Raw genomic sequence first — 23,554 nt, 5'->3', positions numbered from 1 at the left:
GAGTGGGGAGGATTTCATGAAGGATGGATCTCATTTCAGGGCAGGATTTGAGGAAGTCGTATCCCTGCTGGAGAGCCACATTCAGATTCTGATCCAGTCCCGGAAAGTATCCTGTCACAAGTGGGGCACTTTTGTGTTTCTTCTGTGGAAGGTTCTGGGTTTGAGAGGATGAGGAAATGGCTCTGGTTATTTGCTTCTGTACCAGGTCGGGAGGGTAGTTGCAGGATGCGAAAGCTGTTGTTGGTGTAATGGTTCAGGGATTCCGGACTGGATCAGATTCGTTTGCCACAAAGACCTAGGCTGTAGGGAAGGGACCGTTTGATGTGGAATGGGTGGCAGCTGTCATAATGGAGGTACTGTTGCTTGTTGGTGGGTTTGGTGTGGACGGACGTGTGAAGCTGGCCATTGGACAGGTGGAGGTCAACATCAAGGAAAGTGGCATGGGATTTGGAGTAGGACCAGGTGAATCTGATGGAACCAAAGGAGTTGAGGTTGGAGAGGAAAATCTGGAGTTCTTCTTCACCGTGAGTCCAGATCACGAAGATGTCATCAATAAATCTGTACCAAACTCTGGGTTCGCAGGCTTGGTTAACCAAGAAGGCTTCCTCTAAGCGACCCATGAATAGGTTGGCGTACGAGGGGGCCATCCTGGTACCCATGGCTGTTCCCTTTAATTGTTGGTATGTCTGGCCTTCAAAAGTGAAGAAGTTGTGGGTCAGGATGAAGCTGGCTAAGGTAATGAGGAAAGAGGTTTTAGGTAGGGTGGCAGGTGATCGGCGTGAAAGGAAGTGCTCCATCGCAGCGAGGCCCTGGACATGCGGGATATTTGTGTATAAGGAAGTGGCATCAATGGTTACAAGGATGGTTTCTGGGGGTAACGGATTGGGTAAGGATTCCAGGCGTTCGAGAAAGTGGTTGGTGTCTTTGATGAAGGATGGGAGACTGCATGTAATCGGTTGAAGGTGTTGATCTACGTAGGCAGAGATACGTTCTGTGGGGGCTTGGTAACCAGCTACAATGGGGCGGCCGGGATGATTGGGTTTGTGAATTTTAGGAAGAAGGTAGAAGGTAGGGGTGCGGGGTGTCGGTGGGGTCAGGAGGTTGATGGAGTCAGGTGAAAGGTTTTGTAGGGGGCCTAAGGTTCTGAGGATTCTTTGAAGCTCCACCTGGACATCAGGAATGGGATTACCTTGGCAAACTTTGTATGTGGTGTTGTCTGAAAGCTGACGCAGTCCCTCAGCCACATACTCCCGACGATCAAGTACCACGGTCGTGGAACCCTTGTCCGCCGGAAGAATGACGATGGACCGGTCAGCCTTCAGATCACAGAGAGCCTGGGCTTCAGCAGTGGTAATGTTGGGAGTAGGATTAAGGTTTTTTAAGAAGGATTGAGAGGCAAGGCTGGAAGTCAGAAATTCCTGGTAGGTTTGGAGAGGGTGATTTTGAGGAAGAGGAGGTGGGTCCCGCAGTGACGGAGGACGGAACTGTTCCAGGCAGGGTTCAATTTGGATAGTGTCTTGGAGAGTTGGATCATTAGGAGTAGGATTAGGATCATTTTTCTTCGTGGCAAAGTGATACTTCCAGCAGAGAGTACGAGTGTAGGACAGTAAATCTTTGACGAGGGCTGTTTGGTTGAATCTGGGAGTCGGGCTGAAGGTGAGGCCTTTGGATAGGACAGAGGTTTCGGATTGGGAGAGAGGTTTGGAGGAAAGGTTAACTACTGAATTAGGGTGTTGTGGTTCCAGATTGTGTTGATTGGAATTTTGAGGTTTTGGAGGGAGTGGAGCTGGAAGTGGGAGGTTGAGTAGATGGGAGAGACTGGGTTTGTGTGCAATGAGAGGAGGTTGAGGTTTGCTGGAAAGGTTGTGAAGGGTGAGTGAGTTGCCTTTCCGGAGGTGAGAAACCAGGAGATTGGATAGTTTTTTGAGGTGAAGGGTGGCATGCTGTTCTAATTTGCGGTTGGCCTGTAGGAGGATGCTCTGAACAGCCGGTGTGGATGTGGGAGAGGAAAGATTGAGGACTTTTATTAAGGATAGGAGTTGACGGGTGTATTCATTGGCTGAGTTGATGTGTAGGTGAAGGATTAGGTGGGTGAGGGCAATGGATTGTTCAGTTTGGAACTGGTATAGGGACTGATGGAAAGAAGGGTTGCAGCCAGAGATGGGAACTTTAAGTGTGAGACCTTTGGGGGTAATGCCAAATGTCAGACAAGCCTGAGAAAATAAAATATGCGAGCGTAATCTGGCTAGGGTGAAGGCATGTTTGCAGAGGGAATGTAAATAAAACTTAATGGGGTCGTGAGGGTGACATGGTATTAGAAGGTGGAAAGTGTGACATGAGGTTGAAATGAAAATGAAAATAACTGGAAATCTGTTGTGAAAAAAGGCGAAAAAGTGTTGGATAAAGCTGGGCTATGTTGATCCTGTGGTGAACTTGGGTTGGTAGACAACGATGTGCACAAAGCCAGAGCGAGAGCACCAGCAGCAGCGAGTACTGTTTGTATAAAGCGTTTATTTTGCATTTTGTTTACGACCTTCCACTAAGGAAGGGATTCTATTTGTGTTTATCTGCTCTGCATAGTAACTAACAGTTCTTGATAAAACTTTACGTAGTTTTCGTGTTAGATTTCTTAGTGTTTTCTTGATCGTTTAGAACAGAAAGCGCCCTAAAACCGTCTTTTGTTTGTTTCGCGGCCGTTAGCCACTAGTCACTTGAATCAGCAGTTGTCTTGTGACAGCCAGAGCGAGAGCACCAGCAGCAGCGAGTACTGTTTGTATAAAGCGTTTATTTTGCATTTTGTTTACGACCTTCCACTAAGGAAGGGATTCTATTTGTGTTTATCTGCTCTGCATAGTAACTAACAGTTCTTGATAAAACTTTACGTAGTTTTCGTGTTAGATTTCTTAGTGTTTTCTTGATCGTTTAGAACAGAAAGCGCCCTAAAACCGTCTTTTGTTTGTTTCGCGGCCGTTAGCCACTAGTCACTTGAATCAGCAGTTGTCTTGTGACAGCCAGAGCGAGAGCACCAGCAGCAGCGAGTACTGTTTGTATAAAGCGTTTATTTTGCATTTTGTTTACGACCTTCCACTAAGGAAGGGATTCTATTTGTGTTTATCTGCTCTGCATAGTAACTAACAGTTCTTGATAAAACTTTACGTAGTTTTCGTGTTAGATTTCTTAGTGTTTTCTTGATCGTTTAGAACAGAAAGCGCCCTAAAACCGTCTTTTGTTTGTTTCGCGGCCGTTAGCCACTAGTCACTTGAATCAGCAGTTGTCTTGTGACAGCCAGAGCGAGAGCACCAGCAGCAGCGAGTACTGTTTGTATAAAGCGTTTTTGTACTTATTTGCTGCGCTTAGCTTTTAAATAGTTTTTCTGGGAAAACCTAGCGTAGTTTTCGCGTCTCGTATTTCAGTGAGTGTTTCTTGATTATCAGAGTAGCTCATCAGAAGATTATCTTGGGAATTTGTCACCGTATAGAGTAGGGTAAACATAGTCATGTGTAGGGACTGTGGTTGTTGTGAGCGGACCCAAGGAGAATTGGCCACTCTTCGGGGGCAGGTGGGGGCTTTGTCTGTTAGGCTCATCGAGCTCGAGGCGCAGGCGTCGGCTCGTAGTGGCGTTGGGGCAACTGTGGTGAGACCTATGCCTACTTCGGTGGCCTTGGAATTGCATGGAACCCCTGATGCCACTGCGTCTTCCGGCAGTGAGCATCTTACCGGTCAGCCATCACTCCAGGGTGAATGGCGGACAGTGGTGGGCTCGCGCGTGCCTGGCCGAAAGGCGAAGGTGGGATCTGGCCGCGTGGCAGCTGCCTTACCCCTTTCCAACAGGTACGGGGTGCTTCCTAATGGTGATGACATCGTTTCCGAGCCACCACAGGATGCCTCGCCTGTTGGGCCAGTGGCCGATTCTCCGGCAAGGTCCCGACAGTCACAGAGGGCGGGCCTATTAGTTATAGGGAGCTCCAACGTTAGGCGGGTTATGGAGCCCCTCAGGAAAATAGCGGGTAGGTCGGGGAAGAATGCCAGTGTGCACTCGGTGTGCTTGCCGGGGGGTCTCGTCCGTAATGTGGAGGAGGCCCTTCCGGCAGCTATTGAACGCACTGGGTGTGACCGGCTGCAGATAGTAGCACATGTCGGAACGAATGACGCCTGCCGCTTGGGTTCTGAGGCCATCCTTGGTTCCTTCCGGCGGCTGGCTGATTTGGTGAAGACAACCAGCATCGCACGCGGAGTGCAAGCTGAGCTTAATATCTGCAGCATAGTGCCCAGAGTCGATCGCGGTCCTCTGGTTTGGAGCCGTGTGGAGGGTCTAAACCAGAGGCTCAGACGACTCTGCGACTATAATGGTTGCAAATTCATCGACCTCCGTTATTGGGTGGAGAACTGTAGGGCCCCCCTAGACAGGTCAGGCGTGCACTACACACCGGAAGCAGCTACTAGGGTAGCAGAGTACGTGTGGCATGCACACGGGGGTTTTTTAGGTTAGAGGGACCCCCCCTTGGGCGAAACGATAAAATACCTGACGGCTTACCAGAGAGGACATTATCATCGTTGATAAAGAACGTCCGTCCTCAGAGACCAAAAACAGGAAAAGTTAACGTAATATTGGTAAACTGCAGGAGTATCCAGGGCAAGGTTCCTGAATTAGTATCTCTTATTGAAGGAAATAGTGCGCATATAGTATTAGGAACGGAAAGTTGGTTAAAACCGGAAGTGAACAGTAACGAAATCCTAGACACAGAATGGAATATATACCGCAAGGATAGGATAAACGCCAATGGTGGAGGAGTATTTATAGCAGTAAAGAATTCAATAATATCCAGTGAAGTTATTAGCGAATGCGAATGTGAAATAATCTGGGTTAAGTTAAGTATCAAAGGTGGGTCAGATATGATAGTCGGATGCTTCTATAGACCACCTGCATCAGCAACCATAGTAGTTGAGCGCCTCAGAGAGAACCTGCAGAACGTCGTGAAGAAGTTTCGTGATCATACTATTGTAATAGGGGGAGACTTCAATCTACCAGGTATAGAATGGGATAGTCACACAATCAGAACTGGAGCCAGGGACAGAGACTCTTGTGACATTATCCTGACTGCCTTGTCCGAGAATTACTTCGAGCAGATAGTTAGAGAACCAACTCGTGAAGCTAACGTTTTAGATCTCATAGCAACAAATAGACCGGAACTTTTCGACTCCGTGAATGTAGAAGAGGGTATCAGTGATCATAAGTCAGTGGTTGCATCAATGACTACAAGTGTAATAAGAAATGCCAAGAAAGGAAGGAAAATATATTTGCTTAACAAGAGTGATAGGGCACAAATCGCAGAATATCTGAGTGACCACCATCAAACGTTCATTTCTGAGGAAGAGGATGTGGAACAAAAATGGAAAAAATTCAGAAACATCGTCCAGTACGCCTTAGATAAGTTCGTACCGACTAAGGTCCAAAGCGAGGGGAAAGATCCACCGTGGTATAACAATCATGTACGAAAGGTACTACGGAAACAAAGAAAGCTTCATCATAGGTTTAAGAGTAGTCGAATCATAGCTGATAAGGAAAAGCCGAACGAAGCGAAAAAGAGCGTAAAGAGAGCAATGAGAGAAGCATTCAACGAATTCGAACATAAAACATTGGCAAACAATCTAAACAAGAACCCTAAAAAGTTTTGGTCATATGTAAAATCGGTAAGCGGATCTAAATCCCCTATTCAGTCACTCGTTGACCACGATGGCACCGAAACAGAGGACGACCGAAGAAAGGCAGAAATACTGAATTCAGTGTTCCGAAACTGTTTCACTGCGGAAAATCTTAACACGGTCCCTGACTTCAGCCGTCGCACGGACGCCAAAATGGAAAATATTGAAATAAACGATATCGGAATTGAAAAACAACTGCTATCACTTAGTAGCGGAAAAGCATCCGGACCAGACGAGATACCCTTAAGATTCTACAGTGATTATGCTAAAGAACTTGCCCCCTTTCTATCAGCAATTTATCGTAGATCGCTGGAAGAACGTAAAGTACCTAGCGACTGGAAGAAAGCGCAGGTCGTTCCCATTTTCAAGAAGGGTCATAAATCAGATGCGAATAATTATAGGCCTATTTCGCTTACGTCAATCTGTTGTAGAATAATGGAACATGTTTTGTGTTCTCGTATTATGACATTCTTAGATAATACAAATCTCCTTCATCATAACCAACATGGATTCCGCAAACAGAGATCATGTGAAACTCAGCTCGCCCTATTTGCCCAAGAAATTCACAGTGCCGTAGACACTGGCGAGCAGATTGATGCCGTATTCCTGGACTTCAGGAAGGCATTTGATACGGTTCCGCACTTACGTTTAGTGAAAAAAATACGAGCTTACGGAATATCGGACCAGGTTTGTGATTGGATTCAGGATTTCCTAGAAGAAAGAACACAACATGTCATTCTTAACGGTTCAAAATCTGCAAAACACAACATGTCATTCTTAACGGTTCAAAATCTGCAGATGTAGAGGTAATTTCGGGAGTACCGCAGGGAAGTGTGATAGGACCTTTATTGTTTACAATATACATAAATGACTTAGTTGACAACATCGGTAGCTCCGTGAGGCTATTTGCAGATGACACGGTTGTCTACAAGAAAGTAGCAACATCAGAAGACTCGTACGTACTCCAGGAGGACCTGCAGAGGATTAATGCATGGTGCGACAGCTGGCAGCTTTCCCTAAACGTAGATAAATGTAATATAATGCGCATACATAGGGGCAGAAATCCATTCCAGTACGATTATGCCATAGGTGGTAAATCATTGGAAGCGGTAACGACCGTAAAATACTTAGGAGTTACTATCCGGAGCGATCTGAAGTGGAATGATCACATAAAACAAATAGTGGGAAAAGCAGGCGCCAGGTTGAGATTCATAGGAAGAATTCTAAGAAAATGTGACTCATCGACGAAAGAAGTAGCTTACAAAACGCTTGTTCGTCCGATTCTTGAGTATTGCTCATCAGTATGGGACCCTTACCAGGTTGGATTAATAGAAGAGATAGACATGATCCAGCGAAAAGCAGCGCGATTCGTCATGGGGACATTTAGTCAGCGCGAGAGCGTTACGGAGATGCTGAACAAGCTCCAGTGGCGCACACTTCAAGAAAGGCGTTACGCAATACGGAGAGGTTTATTATCGAAATTACGAGAGAGCACATTCCGGGAAGAGATGGGCAACATATTACTACCGCCCACATATATCTCGCGTAATGATCACAACGAAAAGATCCGAGAAATTAGAGCAAATACGGAGACTTACAAGCAGTCGTTCTTCCCACGCACAATTCGTGAATGGAACAGGGAAGGGGGGATCAGATAGTGGTACAATAAGTACCCTCCGCCACACACCGTAAGGTGGCTCGCGGAGTATAGATGTAGATGTAGAAGGTTAGGTGGTTGTGTTGCCGCCAAAACACGTTAAAGGATGGAGAGATTCGGGAAAATTTCAAAAAAACGGCGTGTAAGTGTATAAAAATGAGTGCTTTTGTGGTGGCAGATTATGAAAATGAGGCTAACAATTGTCTGGCAAGAAATAATGACGTTAAAACCTGTGGGAAGCGGCTAAAAATTATCAGTGATGTGGGAAAAACGGAAATGGAAATAAAGCGAAAGTTATCAGAACTAGACGAAATGGTTGTTTAATAGGTGAAAGGAACTGTTTGTGGACTAGAAACGGCGGCTTTTATAGCAGCGGTAGTGTTGAATACGGAAAAAAAAAAAAATTAAATAAATAAATAAATTTGGTCATGGTTTGGAAGTGGGTGACGTATTATTGAGTATATATAGGCGGTATAAAATTGTATAGTAAATTACGGTAAAAAGGAGAAGGTGAATACAAAGTGAAACTACTGGCAAAAACAAAAAGAGAAAATAAGACATGAGGATGGTGTCAAGTAGCTCCCAATACATAAATGGTGAGTGGGGGGAGAGGCAGCACACCACAATAATGACTTTTCTTTCCTCTCAGCTGAGCTACATACCAGCCATAAGCAGTAGCTTAGTTGCAGTCCTTAAACACTGATAATGGAATTAAAATTCATGGAGAAGAAATACAACATTCAAGGGCTGCCGATGGCATTTTAATTCTGCCAGACAGCAAACGACCTGGAAAAGCAGTTGAACAGAATGGACACTGCTTTGAAAAGAGAATATAAGATAAATATCAACAAAAACAAAACGAGAATAATGGAATGTAATCAAATTAAATCAGGTGATGCAAAGAGAATCAGATTAGAAAATGAGACACTTAAAAGTAGTAGATGAATTTTGCTGTTTGGGCAGCAAAAAAACTGATAATGGCAAAAGTACAGAGGAAATAAAAGTAGAATGGTAATGGCACGAAGAGCACTTCTAAAGATGAGAAATCTGTTGACCTCACAGGTCGAAGTCAAAGCATTGTACCACAATTTTCAGCTTTAAACCAGACAGGAAACATCAATGAACAGCTAACAACTGGAAAAAATTATTTAAAACAGAAAGATGAACAATACCCAGAAATTACAGGTCACTAGCATCTTTGTCCAGTTCGTTAAAGTTTCTGAGAGGCACCATAACCATCAGAATTCAAGACTTTCTGGAAGAATACATAATCATACCAGTAGGACAAAAAGGTGACAAGTGAAAAAGCAAGAGGACAAAGACCAGCTGCTGATCAACAAAATGGTTCTGGAAAACTGCAAAAGCCAGAAAACATGTCTATGTATTATGACTGTGATTGACTACAAAAAGCTTTAGACTATAGAAAAAGCCTTTGACTCACTGCCACACAGATGGCCCATAAAGCATCTGGAAATCATCAGGAGCAGCAAAAACAGGGAATTCACGGAGAAATTGTAGATACACTGGAATAGAGAACCATTTGTCAGATATTGAACTTACGGACTAGTCAACGTCAAGATAGGCACCTTCCAGAAGCACTCGTGTCCCCACTGCTTTCTGTCATTGTCTTGATTCCACTGCCAATGATATCACAGAAAACAAATGTGGCCTATCAAACAGCGAGAAATTCTCCATGGAAAACCTGAAACTGAAACCAGTCTCTGACAAATACAATCTAAATCTTCAGTTGTGACAACAGCACAGAATTCAGCTTAGATTAAGTAGACCCCACTGGCACTAAAGAAGGGCAAAACTAAGAAAGTGGAGTCATTGAAATGCCTAATGCACAAATCATCACGTGCTACAAGCCTACAAAAACCTGGGCATTGTGCTGCAGGATTACATCAAGCATGGGCATGTAAAACATATCGTCAGTAAAAAGTAAACCCAAAAGATCCACCCTTGACAGTGATGTCGGGTCGACAGAAGCGTCCGATCCCACGCGTCGGCTTTGACCCGTGACGTAAGGGTGCTGTCGTGTGTGACGTCATGACGGCGCTGAGTTTGGTTTGTGTGTGGCTGTCTCCAGTTCTGTTTTATCTTATTTTATTTACTTTTCTGATCTGTTCGTTCTATCTCGTGAGATTTTTTTTAAAATTTAAAAGCACTTATTACTTATTTTAATTATTTGTTTCCTCCAATTGCTGTTTTAGTTTATTATATTTATCTTTCTGATCTGTTCGTTCTATCCCGTGAGATTTTTTTTTTTTTTAAAGACAAAAAACACTAATCAGCTACTGAAGCATCTTTATCTTCTATGGGTTGCAGGGGTTACGACCTCTGGGGAGGTGGGTGGGTATTCATGCATGGCTGTCTTCACTTACACGTTGTAGCAAGGCGTCTAAATTTGTTTATATTTAGTTTGCCCCCACCCAAAACACCCCATTTCCCGCGCTTGTCCCGTTAATGTCATTAGGCTTCTTGTGGAAAGTGTGTGAGTGTGTGTGTGTGTGTGTGTGTGTGTGTGTGTGTGTGTGTTTTTTTGTTTCTGCCATATTTGTGACATCATGGGTCAAAGCAGACGGGCGGGATCGGACGCTTCCGTATTTCCGTGACGTCAACAGGCTGTACTTGCCCACAAAAGCAGACACTGGAAGAAGAAAGGAATGCTTTGGCACACTGTGTGAAAGATAGCAAAGAATCAACGCTGGTTGAAGTCAACAACAGAAAGCTTCTCAAGACACAACAAACCAAGATTCATCACACAGAAAAGTTGTACTGCTAAGCCGGACTGACAGCCTATGCAATAAACTGTAACAGTACAGACACAGCCAGGAGCCCAGTGCCATATTCAGAGCATGAGTCGCAGCCAGCTGATGCAGACTTTTGACAGCTTCCTCAATAGTGACCTTTATCTCCGAGCAATGACCAGCCTTCAGGAAGTTTCAACGGCACGGCAAGAAGCAGCACTTGTCTTCTGCATTAACTATATACACCCTTGCGCCAACTGAGCAAGTCATTAGCACAGATGGGCTATGCATCAACACCTGCCACGGCACCAGGTGTTGATCTCTGCTATGGCATTACCAAAAATCTTGTGACTTAATTATCATTGATGCAGCTGGGCTGCGAACCAACAACTGCTGGTCACCTTCACTCTGCTGTCATCTCCATTAGACAGACAGCCATTGATCCTGACAGCAGTTTATGGGGTACTATGTAAAAACTGAGGGTCTTCTCACTCTGTATCACTGAGGCGATCTCTGCTGGTTCCAGCAGCAGTGAATCACTAACTGGTCAAGGATTCGTTCCCCCATCACCACCACCACCACCATTTCCTACTAGGCTGGTCACAGGCCTGCCTCATTCTGGCCACCTGAGCCAGGACACTGTCATATTGGAATGCGCAAGTAGCCAAGTCTGCTCACTACTGGGCTGTTTGCAATGGTGTGTCCACACTGGCATGCCTGGAGGCAGAGTCAACATCCATCAGAGGCACACTGCTTTATGTCTGTCTAGTGTTAACAATAAAGAACTTTTATGACATATGGATACCTTCATCATCTATGCCTCCATCCAACTCCAGCAGAGAATCATTTGCTCATTACATTCTTCCTGGTGTCATTTCCAATACTGTTACACTTGGTGTCAGAAGGTCTGTAGGATGTTGAAGAGCAGATCAGTTGAGGACTGCAATGGTGATTCAATGTGTCCGATAACAGTAAATGTAAGTGGCAGCAAGTACACATCTTATACCATTCGTAGGGTCCTTGTATCCTGGTGTTTGTCCTCTTCCTGCTGTCCTCTTCCCATTATGTGACGGATAGTCTCAGTTATGGTACCTGGGATGGAGCTAAGGGATGAACTGATGACACAGACTACATATACACAATGTAATTTATCTGGGCATATAAACTCATGTGCCAAATTGCAAGACACAGTATGCAACGGCATGCTGACAAAAACAGCATTACACCACGTAATGCAGAGAAAACACAAGGCTAAGACAAGGAAGGCCATGGGCACCAAGAAAATTTAGGTCAATGTAAATAACAGGAAATTATGAGCATGAGTTGTAGATAGAGAAGCAGGAATTTAGCATATGATATGTCTATATAAACTAAAGTGAGTGCTATAAATGGTTACAGTGTGTTATAGGAAATTGGATAAGTATGATGACCACCAGAGCAAAAATTAAGGAATATTACTCAGTTTTAATAAGGTAGATGTAAACAGTAGTACAGCACTGCCAAAGAAAAGCACAGATCAAACGTCACAACAATATCATATGGTTAGGGTTTCCTGTCTTTTCATCACACAACACTGATTCAAGGCAGCAGTGCACTGAGGTACCACAGATGCAAGATGAGCCGTTGGTCGTGACATCATCAATTCAAATACTATGTCCCTTGAGATTCAATGAGCATGACAACAAAAAATCCATCTGAGATATATCTGTCCCAGCTAAAAACACGAAACTGCAGGAGAATATATGAGGTATTCAGCAAAGTATTATGATCTATGATAACAATGACAGGTAGACTAAGGGCACACAGGGTAGCTGAAAAGTGACTATGACCCTCAGGTCAGTGGCATTGTTGAGTACGTGCAGCACAATCTGCTGGACAAGTCTCTTGGAGTGAGAGGCATCACCAAATTGTGATTTTGTAGTAATGTCAGTATATGAGAACAATGGAATTTTGATACTTCCTCAGTCACTACATCCAAGAATATGACCATAGCAATGCTACCACGGACACCTTTACTTTGTAAATAAAGATCCTTATTTGTTAAGACATAGTTATACAGCATTATATGGCAATATGCATACAGATAAGTTCACACAAGCCAACAAAGGCTTGGACTTGTCTTGAGTGCCGGATGAGCACCTAGTACTTTTTACTAAGGACAAAAGAGGGCACACATGTTCCTCATGTCTTCTTATTAGCTATTTGGAATCAAGTGACAATAAGGAAGACAATACAAAAATAAGAAAAATTTGTGGGGATGCATTGATAGGCGTCTCTTCCTACAAGGTGGAATGACAGCTGCTTACTGGACTAAAAACAAAAGAAATAAAGAAGGATAGGGCAAAACAGTACCTAAAGACTCCACTCCTGTCCATCACAGGAGTCAAGACAGTGAACATAGCACAAATGTAGAAAGGAAAAAGAATACTAAAAGGTATTGGTCACTCAAGAGTGGTCAGTCCGGCCTTGAGTAGCAGAATACAAAATGTAAACAACTGAAAAATACTTCTGTTACAGCCAGTTTCTCAAGCAGAAATTCAGTGGGTCGAATCATTGCTCACAGAGTGTAAATGTAGCTATACACATCCAGACAGGAGCCTGATGCCATATCAGGGCATGGATTGCAGCCAGCCAGCATAGCATTTCGCAGTATCAACAGCTTCTTCAATAGCGACTCAGTTCTCCAGGCAATGACCAGTGTTAGGAAGATTCAGTGGCACTGAATATATGTGGCAGTACTTGTCTTCCATATTAAAAAGCCTCCTCAACCACATATATCCCCTGGGTTGGCCAAGCAGGTCATTGGCATGGCTGGGCCATGTATCGACACCCGCCACGTGTTGGTCTCTGCTGTGGGTCACAGACACCCTTGTGAAGCAGCTGTCATTGATGGAGCTATCATTGATGCAGCCTGGCTGTGAGTAGACAACTGCTGCCTGTTGGCCTATCCATCATGCCAACTTCACTCTGCCGCTGTCTACACGAGACTATCAGCCAGGGAACCTGTCACCACCTCATTGTCTGACATATAAACTGGGGTCCTCCCAGCTCTGTGCCACTGGGGCCCAACACAACCAGATGCAGCACCCCACCAATTGGTCCAGAGTTCCTTATCTGGATGTCACTGCTGTTTCCCACTACACTGGCCACCAGCCTCCCTCTCTCCATCCACCCCAGCCCGGCAGTGTCAAGCCACCCTGACTCACCAACAGCCATCTGCCATGTGGAATGCACTGGTAGTTAAGTCCATTCACTATCAGACCGCCTACAGTGACTCATCCAGACCTGTGCTCCTGTTTGCAGGGTTCGACACCTGTTGTCTGCTTACTGCAGGTATACTGCACTGTATCCACTTATGGTTGATAATAAAGAACTGTGACACCAAGCAGCTGCCTTCATCGCCTACGCCTCCACCCGCCTCCAGCACACAACCACTTGCCCATTCGACTCTTTCTGACTCCATTACAAAAGCGTTGCATGGGCAGATTTTTTTTGCAGAAGACTGAAGGTAAAATCGACTGAGAAAATACCTGGTCTTGAGTGACCAACAGAAATCTGATTAAAGAAACTGAAAGACTAACTTTTGCTGCAAAGAGACAAGCAATCAGAACAAACGCCATTACAACCAGAATCGAGAAATCAGCAAAGAACTGAAAGTACATACCCTGCAAAAATAATGATGAAACAGCTGACTGTATCTTGAGATACAGCAAAATTATTGCTCAGACTGATTACAAGCAGAGGCACAACAATGCACGAATGATCTGCTGGAACTTAGCCAAAATTACCAACTGCCAGTGAGAAGGATCTGGTGGTATCACCAGCTAGAAAAAGTTAAAGAAAACAAACACTGCAAATTACTGTGGTATTTTCAATTTCAGACAGATTGAATGCTGTAAAACAGTATACCAGACATCACAGTTGTGGAGAAAAAGTGTGGATCACTGATACTGTTATTCCAAATGATTGATAAGATGGCAAATAACTTGAAAACACTCCATGTATGAGGGCTTGAAAACTGAGCTACAGTAGCATTGGCATAAGCAAATAAAAGTGGTCCCAGTGGTTCTCGGTACATTGGGAGCAGTACTAAAAGATCTTATTGGACATTTTAAGGCTGCTAGCATTGATAATATAGCCATCTGCCAACTGCCATTTTACTGGGATCTACATGAATTATCGCGATATATCGAGCAGTGCTGGATGCTTGGGACATGTTTGACTAGTGACTAAGCATGACATCCAACACAGAAAACTCACTGGCTATGTTTACTGTTACAACAACAATTGTTTACACCATTCTGCAAAAAGTTAAGCAGATGGCTGATAACCATACATTGTAAAGAGTATCACTCACTGAAACTTACTGGCCAATTATCAGTGCACATTCCACTGTACAATGAAAATGCATTCCGCTGATATCACTTACTATTCGCTGTATCTTTGTAAAGTGCCAATTTTTGTTTATGTATTATAATCCTACTTTTGACAAACTCCAAAAGATAATGGAGTTACTTACCTGTTTCGAATGGATGAATAAAATACGTATTCTTGAAGGATACAGAAAACCCCACAATATGTTTTGCATTCATAAAAAGGTTGTTGTTCCCTATATGATCTGAATGACCGTGAGTACAAACCACATAGTCAATTTCTTCGCAGGTGACTCCATGGCGTGCTAGTCCTGCAGAAGGAGTGATTTCAATTAAACTGCGGCAAAGCTCAACATTAAGCTTATCTATTATGAATATTGTACGCTATATGGATATGTATTAACTGAATGCACATACTGATAATTGCATGTCCCATCTGAATAGGACGCTGAAGGGGCTCGAAAAGTGTTTTAAGAAAATAAATATTTTCAAATGCTTGGTCTTAGATATTTGTATTTACGTCAAAATGAAAAAGGTTTTTAAAAAAAGAAAGCAAGAAGCGTCACTCGTTACAAAACAAAAAATTAGAGAACCTTCGATTATAAGTTCCTTGTCCCATGCTGTCATAGTATCGACTATTATTTTTTTCGGTCCTTTAATTAACGTGCAACTACAGTTAGCTTCCATTCCATTCTCCGTCATCTTCGAGAATCCATCGTAAAGTACATGTACTTCATACGCCATGATTCAAGTAGTTTCAGATCATCCACAAAATTTCTTGCGCGACGACAATCAAATTTGAAAATCACGCACAGCTGATCAAAACATTGTCAAAGATTCCTCAAATTTGCTGACCAAAGATGTAGCTAGCTGTAGGTAGTCAAGTGAAGTGCTATGGACAGAGTTACAATAATACAACCATCAAATGAAATCCGTTTGTAAAACGTACTTAAAATACATGCAAAAATAAATAACATCTAGTTACAGACACTGGGCTTACAAAGTGACATCGCGAATACAAAAATTCGTCAAGTATTGTTGTCCACTCTCATATCACAGACTCTAAAGTCAGCTGTCCTCTTATAGTCCGAAACACACACATTAGCCCAATGAGTACTTTTTATTTATTTTTTAATGACGCAAGTTTCTGCTCTCCAAAAAGAAGTAAATACACTTTTAGTAAGTCGTCACAATTCAAATCGTTAAATGGAAGATGCGCGCAGCTTGTCGAGTTTGGGTTGCCAGTGCTGTAGTAAGCAGTTGTGGTTTGTTTATGCTAGACAGCTGATTGACTCCTTCAATAGTCGACGACTCTGCAAATGATTCGATCAGTCAAATTGGTTACAAGTGAGAATATTTCCTTATGTCAATTAAACTCATTAGCCACATCGAACAAAATTTTCAATTTGTTTACAATTCCTTCCAACCATATTCCTTATGATGAACCTTTTTCTTTACAGGTGTACAAAACGTACGACTCTGTGGTCGATGTGGGTTAAATAAAATGTCTATTAATTCAGAACCAGCTGCGAAACCGATTGAAACATCAATACGCCAAAAACTGTCAGAGAATTTGCAGCCACACCATATTCAGATTATTAATGAATCATACATGCATAATGTGCCCCGTGGTTCGGAAACTCATTTCAAAGTCGTCGTCGTTTCAGAAAAATTTGAAACGTTGCCTCTTATAAATGTGGGTTGATATGTAATATAAAGTTTTTCGTACTTTTTTCAGATCTTTGGTTAGAATGAACTGTCAAGTGACTGCATGAAACAAGTGCATTCTTTACATTTAGTTGCGTTGTGTTTGACACCCCCTGAATAATGATTTTGTACAGTTGATCTGAGAACTACGTTTAATGTGTAAATGGCCAAACGCTGTTATTCTAAATTATTCATGCCTTCCACGATTGCCCATACCATATTTGGTAGTATCTGACATGATCCTCTTTTTCAGTAGGGCCAATAAGCGTTTCTGCAGATTTGAATATACTTAAAAGAATCAATGACCAGAAACTAGGCATAATGAAATCACCACTGATGCCAAGTCATTAGTTATTAGTGTTGGCCTGGAACAACGGAGGGAATGTTCCAAATGCTCAAACATTTTTAAACTTTTACTTATTCATCTAAAATTCAAAAACATTATTTGCTCTTACTAAGGCAGTAGAAAGCATAACTGTGGTTACTGAATTTAACAAAGGCAGACATTACAAAAGTAACATATATGGGTATTGTTTAGTAAAGAAAACTAGTATTATTACATGCTGAAAATTTTGTCATTGTGCATTAGCTTATGATAAAGGCTTTAGTTTTATAATTTTTCTGTCATATATTCTTAATTCTGTAAGATTTTTATTTGTGTCAGTATCTGTTGAATTTTCATAATCCATTGGGTACCGTAGACACCATAAGGACTGAGAACCTTGTGGGATGTGGGAAGAGCCAATGTAGACACACCAGTACACAAAAATAAACTATTACTACATTGGTAAATACTATTTGTGCTTACACAAGCTAAATGTAACCTAGTAAAATGAAAGGAAAGACACCACTAAACAAAAAGTTGCAATTTTCTCAGTTATATGCATTGTCCACCTATCGAACACCTTAATACCATCTATAGTGTGTTTAATCAAGTCCGTTAACATTTCAGTAACATATAATTTCAGCAATTTGCCATGTAATTTAGTCACTATGTGCAGTGAGTATTTAATATTTTTCATTTTATTTCAGAGGCATCGGATAGTAAATGAAATACTGAAGGATGAACTGAAAAATGGTGTTCATGCCTTGTCAATTGTGGTAAGTGTACTTAAAATAAGAACAAGTACTGACTACAGGGCATAATGTACGCTGTACAATATTCTCTTTATATCTATCATATAAGTTGTGCAACCAGAATGTAGAGAAATGGGGAGAGCAAATGCATTTAAGACACATTGTGCTACATCATATGTTAGGAACTTTTGAGAGAGGGAGCATCCATGAGCATATGCTCATGTTTTAGTACAACCAAATACGTATTTCAGCACCAGGTAATATCCTAAAGTAAGCTACACCACCTAAAATTATACTCATGCAATAGTTGTTCTGAATTCATTATTTTCTGTATATGTCCAAAGAAAGTGCAAGAGATGTGTGCTCTCATGAAGAGTGACTGACCAAACCAGAGGAAAAAGTGAAAATATTTTTCAGAACAATTGTTTGTGTACACTCCTCTTGAAGAATGCTATTCAGCACACTTATGTAGGGTGTTACATCCACATCATATGAATAATTCTGCTTGACTTCAGTATATAAAGAGTCACAGTTGGAAAATGTGTATGACCCTGCAACAACACCTCACCTGACTAAAAAACTTACTAATTCTGTGAGTTGTGCAAATTGCTGTATTTTGATGGTATAAAAGTAGATCACCTTTCTTTGACTTCATACATTGTACTTCTACATCCACATCTATACTCTCCAAGCCACCATCATTGTGCTGCATTATGTGATCAAAAGTATCCAAACTCCTGGCTGAAAATGACTTAGAACTTTGTGGTGCACTCCATCAGTAATGCTAGAATTCAGTATGCTGTTGCCCACCCGTAGCCTTGATTACAGCTTCCACTCTTGCAGGCATATGCTCAATCAGTTGCTTGAAGATTTCTTGGGGAATGGCAGCCCATTCTTCACGGAGTGCTGCATGATGTCGGTAGGTGAAGCCTGGTATGAAGTCAGCGTTCCAAAACATCCCAAAAGTGTTGTATAGGATTCAGGTCAGAACTCTGTGCAGGCCAGTTCAATACAGGGATGTTGTTATCAAGTAACCATTCTGCCACAGGCTGTGCATTATGAACAAGTGCTCAGTTGTGTTGAAAGATGCAGTCACCATCCCCGAATCGCTCTTCAACATGGGGAAGCAAGAAGGCACCTAAAACATCAATGTAGTCTTGTGCTGTGATAGTGCCATGCAAAATAACAATGAGTGCAAGCTCCCTCCATTGAAAACACAACCATACCATAACTCTAGCGCCTCCGAAAGTTACTGTTGGCACTACACATGCCTGCAAATGATGTTCATTGGGCACACCCTGTAATTGGATTGCCACATTGTGTACTCCACACAATATTTTTTCAAAGTTCAATTGTCCAATGTTTACACTCCTTACACCAAGTGAGGTGTCATTGGCATTTACCAGTGTGATGTGTGGTGTATGAACAGCTGCTCGTCCATTAAATCGAAGTTTTCTCACCTCATCTTCCCCCAAACTTTCATAGTACTTGCACTGGATCCTGATGCAGTTTGGAATTCCTGTATGATGGTCTGGATAGCTGTCTGCCTATTACATATTACGACCTTCTTCAACTGTCAGCGGTCTCTGTCAGTCAACAGACGAGGTCGGCCTGAAAGCTTTTGTGCTGTACACGTCCCTTCACATTTTCGCTTCACTATCACACTGGAAACAGTGGACCAAGGGATCTTTAGGAGTGTGGAAATCTTGTGTACATACGTACGACACAGGTGACACCCAATCACCTGACCACGCTCGAAGTACGTGAGTTTGTGGGGGGTGTCTGGCTACTTTTGATCACATAGTTTATGTGTGTTGGAGGGTTCATCTGGCAACAATATATACCCCCCTCCCCCATTTTTCCATGTTCGATTTGTAAATGGGAAGAATAAGTATGAGTAAACCACCACATGAACTGTAATTTCTCTGATTTTCTCATCATTGTTACTGTGGGAGATGTGTGTGGAAAAATAATAAATTGGCCTACTCTTGTTGAAACAACGTATGCTCTCAGAATTTTAACTCTCTCTCTCTCTCTCTCTCTCTCTCTCTCTCTCTCTCTCTCTACCTACCTACCTATTTTTTATCTTTTTAACTCTCTTTTCCTCTCTTCCCACCCCCCCCCCCCCTTTTTTTTACCTTTTCCCCCTCCCCTTTGTGTTGGTCCCAGACTGCTGAGCAATACTCAGGACTCTACCTTAAAAATGTTTTGTAAGTTACTTCTTTTGTTCATGAATTATTTATTAGACTTCCTTATGATTCATTCAATGACTGTCAGCCTGATATCTGCATTTCCTACCATTAGTTTTAAGTTCAATTTAGGTCACTCATGACAATTACTACTAGGTACTTTACAGTTGCTAAACAAACAGTAAATTATCCTTCAACTATTTATGCCCATTGTGCTACATTTGTTAATGTTAAAGGTCATCTACCTGGCCCTGTAACACAGCTTTTGCTGTAATTTGCTACCATATTCTGGAATTGCAACTTTCCTGTAGAAAACAACATTGTCTGTGAACAGGATCATAGTACTTCCAACGTTATCCACTACACCATTTCCTTGGGGTACTCCCTAACTTACCTTTACATCTGCCATTTTCAAACCTTTAAGAACCACACTTTGAGCTCTACATCTATACTAATAAGGCAAAACATTATGACCAATGCTCACACGACATTGGATGCTGCCTGGTGGCATTGCCGACACGTGACATGCTAACAAAAGTATGTTAGTGGAGCATGGATCTGCTAAGGGATCACCATAGCACAGATATGGACTTCAACTGGGGAAATCCATAGACGTAAGTGACTTTGACAAAGGACAGATTATTGCTACACAGAGCCTGTAAAGGAGTATCTCGAAAATGGCGAAGCTGGTCAAATGTTCACATGCTGCTGTTGTGAGCATCTATGAAAAGAAATAGAAGGGCAGGGAAACTACCAGTAAACACTAAATGGAAGGACGTCCATGACTTTTCACAGAATATGGGGTTTTGAAGGCTTATTTGCTCTGTGAAGTGCTTAGATGGTGACCTATGGCATATCTGCCGAAAGAGCACAATGCTGGTGCACACCTAAGTGTTTCGGAGCACACCGTTCATTGTGCATTGTTGAACATGGAGCTCCACAGCAGACCACTCCTGTGTGTTCACGTGTTGACCCAACAATGACTCTCCAGTTGCAATTGCAGTGGATGCAGTACCATCAAGGATTCAGCTATCAATTAATGGAAACATGTCGGCTCTTCAGGTGAATCACATTTTTGCTACATTAGGTTGCTGGTTGTCTCCACAAATGCTGTCATCAATGCGAACGGTGGCTCAAATCATGCAGTGCGCCATAGCCGCAGGCTGGTGGGAGCAGTACTGTGCCATGGGAGACATTCTCCTGCACTTGCATAGGACCTGTGGCAGTAATCAAAGACACACCGACAGCTGCAAACCACCTGCATCCCTTCATGCTAGATGTATTCCCCGACGGCGATGTCATCTTTCAGCAGCATGATTGTCCATGTCTCAGAGCCAGAACCATGCTGCAGTGGTTTGAGGAGCATTATAATGTACTCATGTTGATGTCTCAGCAGCCAAATCACCTGATGTAAATCCTATGCAGCCCATCTGGGTCACTATCAGGCACCATCACATTGTATATAAATCGGTGGCCTGCTATTTACACAAATTACATGACCTGTGCATAGACATCTAATGCCACATACCTCCACAAACTTACCAAGAAACTGTCGGACCCCTGATACACAGAATCTGTGGTGTATCTTGTTCCAAAGATGGACAAACAAGCTGTGAAAAAGGTCATCATAATGTTTTGTCTCATCATTGTACACTCTGCAAGTTACCATTAGTTGCTTGGCAGAGTGTACATCTCACTGAATGCCTCTGTGCACATAGTAATTATTTTAATCTTATCCTCACAATCCCTATGTGACCAGTACATAGGGGAATTAGTATATTCCTAGAGTCATCATTTAAAGCCAGTTCTTGGAACTTTGTTAATAGACTTGACCAGGATGGCTTATGTCTGTCTGCAAGAATCTTCCAGGTCAGTTCCTTCAGTCCAGTCACAAATTTCACTTGATACGCCATATGATCATACGTTTGACAATAAATGAAGATGTGGGACTAAGTCAAATGCTTTTTGGAAATCAAGAAATGCTGCATCTATCTGACTACCTTGATCCAAAGCTTTCAGTATGTCATGTGAGAAAAGCGCTACATGCTGACAAGTCCTGGAGCCAGTCACAAATCTGTCCCAATACTCAGTAAGCTTTTCTTTTGTGCACTAAAGAACAGTGCAAATTTATCTGCTACCATCCAGACATTAAGAAAAACAGCATCTACTTGGACAACTTTGTGTTTGACGCTCTGAATTTTTTGGCTGAAAAGAGAAACCTGAGTTTTACAAGATCTTGGTTTATCAAATCCATGTTGATTATTATAGTGGGGTGTTTCATTCTCAAAAAATACCATAACACTTGAGAATAAAACATGTTCCATAATGTTATAACAGATTGATGTCAGTGACATAGGCCTATAATTATGTGCATCTGTGCAACAATCTTTCTTGAAAAAGGTAATGACCTGCACCTTTTTCTGACCACTTGGTACCCATCATTCCTCTAGAAACTTTCAGTACACTCCTGATAGAAGAAGAGCAAGTTCTTTTGCATAATCTCAGATGCCTTTCCAAAACACAATGGCATAAAGCAGCTAGTGAATCATTAACATACAGCAATCAAGTTATCAGTGCACTTTATATCATTCGTATATTCCTAACTTGTTTTTGTCTTTATTGGCATTTGGATTCTTATTTTCTTTAGTGTTTTCCATTTCAGGGCTACTGAGATTTAGAATTAATCACACAACCATTATGAACATTACTCTTAAAAAAAAGGGGGGGGGAGGGGGGTTAAACATCTGCAACTAATGAAGCTGTATTGCATTTCCACAAAGTTTTTGTATCATCTTAGAACATGTTTAGAATACTTAAAGGACCATTTTCATGTAATTATACTTCTGCTCTGAGTGTCACCAACATAAACTGAAAAAACAATTAATTCATGTCAGTGCTGTACGTGACACGATTTCTAGAAGTGATTTCTGTCAGCCAATTTCTATACTGTTAAGTGTGCATAGCCGTGATCTTTATGAAAGAGAGACTACTGTAACTTCATTTATTATTTGCTAATCTGCTTGCTGATGGTAGCTCCTTGTAAAACTGATAAAAAGAGGTGAATGTGCAATCTGTAATGCTTGTTTACCTATATGTGACAGTTTCAAAGAAGTCTCTTTAATTTGTGTCATTTAAGGCAAAAACTCCGAAGCAGTGGGAAGAGTCAAGCAAGGAAGTGACGTCTAGTCCAGCATGTAAAGGTGGTTTTGGAAAATAAATGTTTCATAACACATCTGAAAGCATATTTGAAAATAAAAGAAGTATGCCTCTGTATCATGTAAATCAACTGTCTTGAGTATGTATTGTTATAAACTGTAGGTTTCATTAAAATAAAGATTCTTTCATGTCAAGAAACATTGTTTTGCTTCTTTTTATCTCCCCTTCAAGTTCGTGATTACATCATCTGCTACCTGGTGAAATGGGAAATAAGTTATGCAGAAAATTTAATCAATTATTTTAAGTAAGAAAATGAACTTAACTTCAGTTTAAGATCATGTGTTAAAGCAGAAATTTATGTTTATATTTGGAAGAAATTATATTAAGAGGTGCAAAATTCTGTGTCAGGAAACAATGGTAAAGAAGATATATAGCACAGGTGACAAATATTTTTATTAAACTAAGTATTGTGAATCAGTGACAGTTTGTCTTCTATAAAGGAATTTCTGAGCAGAGGAAATGAGTAAAACATGTACAGTGAAAGATTACTGATTTGGACTAATTGAGGTGAGTTTCAGGCCAAATTATTCAAACTCCAAATATTTTTCAAAATGTTTATATGAAAATATAAAATGAAATGCAATGAAATGAAGGTATATAACATGTGAGGTATAACAGGATGTAACAGTTAGATGCAACTTGCTAAATTTTCGGCAATGTAGCTAACGATTTGCAGATGCCGAGAGAAATTTCAAGAAAGTCAGGTTAACATGATGCTCTCTTCCAGAATTACATATTTATTGCATAAAACTGTAACAAAACTGGCTCACAAAAAACCGTCAGAAAACTGAAACCCTGAGTGATTGATATGCCACTGTTTGTATATATTTCGAACAGTCACTGCTTACATCATTCATTATTAGAAGCAGAAAATTTATGGCT

At 41.7% G+C, this 23,554-nt stretch overlaps 2 protein-coding genes across 2 annotated transcripts in view; one reads left to right on the top strand and one right to left on the bottom strand.

The window, feature by feature from the left end:
* Nucleotides 1-15,341, bottom strand: part of LOC124605830 (metallo-beta-lactamase domain-containing protein 1) — a 41,831-nt gene extending 26,490 nt beyond the window's left edge. Inside the window, exons 1-2 of the mRNA XM_047137763.1 lie at nt 15,077-15,341; nt 14,630-14,794 (exon numbers count right to left, since the gene is read on the bottom strand). Coding sequence (XP_046993719.1) covers nt 14,630-14,794; nt 15,077-15,227 — 316 coding nt within the window. The 5' untranslated portion in view covers nt 15,228-15,341. The remainder of the gene's footprint in view (nt 1-14,629; nt 14,795-15,076) is intronic.
* Nucleotides 15,342-15,670: 329 nt separating this feature from the next.
* LOC124605840 (bolA-like protein DDB_G0274169) lies at nt 15,671-22,810 on the top strand. The gene is made up of 4 exons (XM_047137774.1): nt 15,671-15,830; nt 15,944-16,179; nt 17,223-17,291; nt 22,593-22,810. Exons 1-4 carry the CDS (start codon nt 15,803-15,805, stop codon nt 22,671-22,673), a joined length of 414 nt encoding a protein of 137 aa, XP_046993730.1. The 5' UTR covers nt 15,671-15,802; the 3' UTR covers nt 22,674-22,810.
* The last annotated feature ends 744 nt before the right edge of the window (nt 22,811-23,554 follow it).

Source organism: Schistocerca americana, chromosome 1 (assembly GCF_021461395.2).
Source record: "Schistocerca americana isolate TAMUIC-IGC-003095 chromosome 1, iqSchAmer2.1, whole genome shotgun sequence".
In the NCBI taxonomy this organism is placed as follows: Eukaryota; Metazoa; Arthropoda; class Insecta; order Orthoptera; family Acrididae; genus Schistocerca; species Schistocerca americana.
This window is presented reverse-complemented; position numbering and strand designations above follow the sequence as displayed.

Coding starts and splice junctions, on each gene's coding strand:
- LOC124605840 (XM_047137774.1), top strand. CDS start 15,803: ATGATTCGATCAGTCAAATTGGTTACAA. Junction 15,831..15,943: donor ATCAGTCAAATTGGTTACAA/GTGAGAATATTT, acceptor TTTTCTTTACAG/GTGTACAAAACGTACGACTC. Junction 17,292..22,592: donor TTCATGCCTTGTCAATTGTG/GTAAGTGTACTT, acceptor GTGTCATTTAAG/GCAAAAACTCCGAAGCAGTG.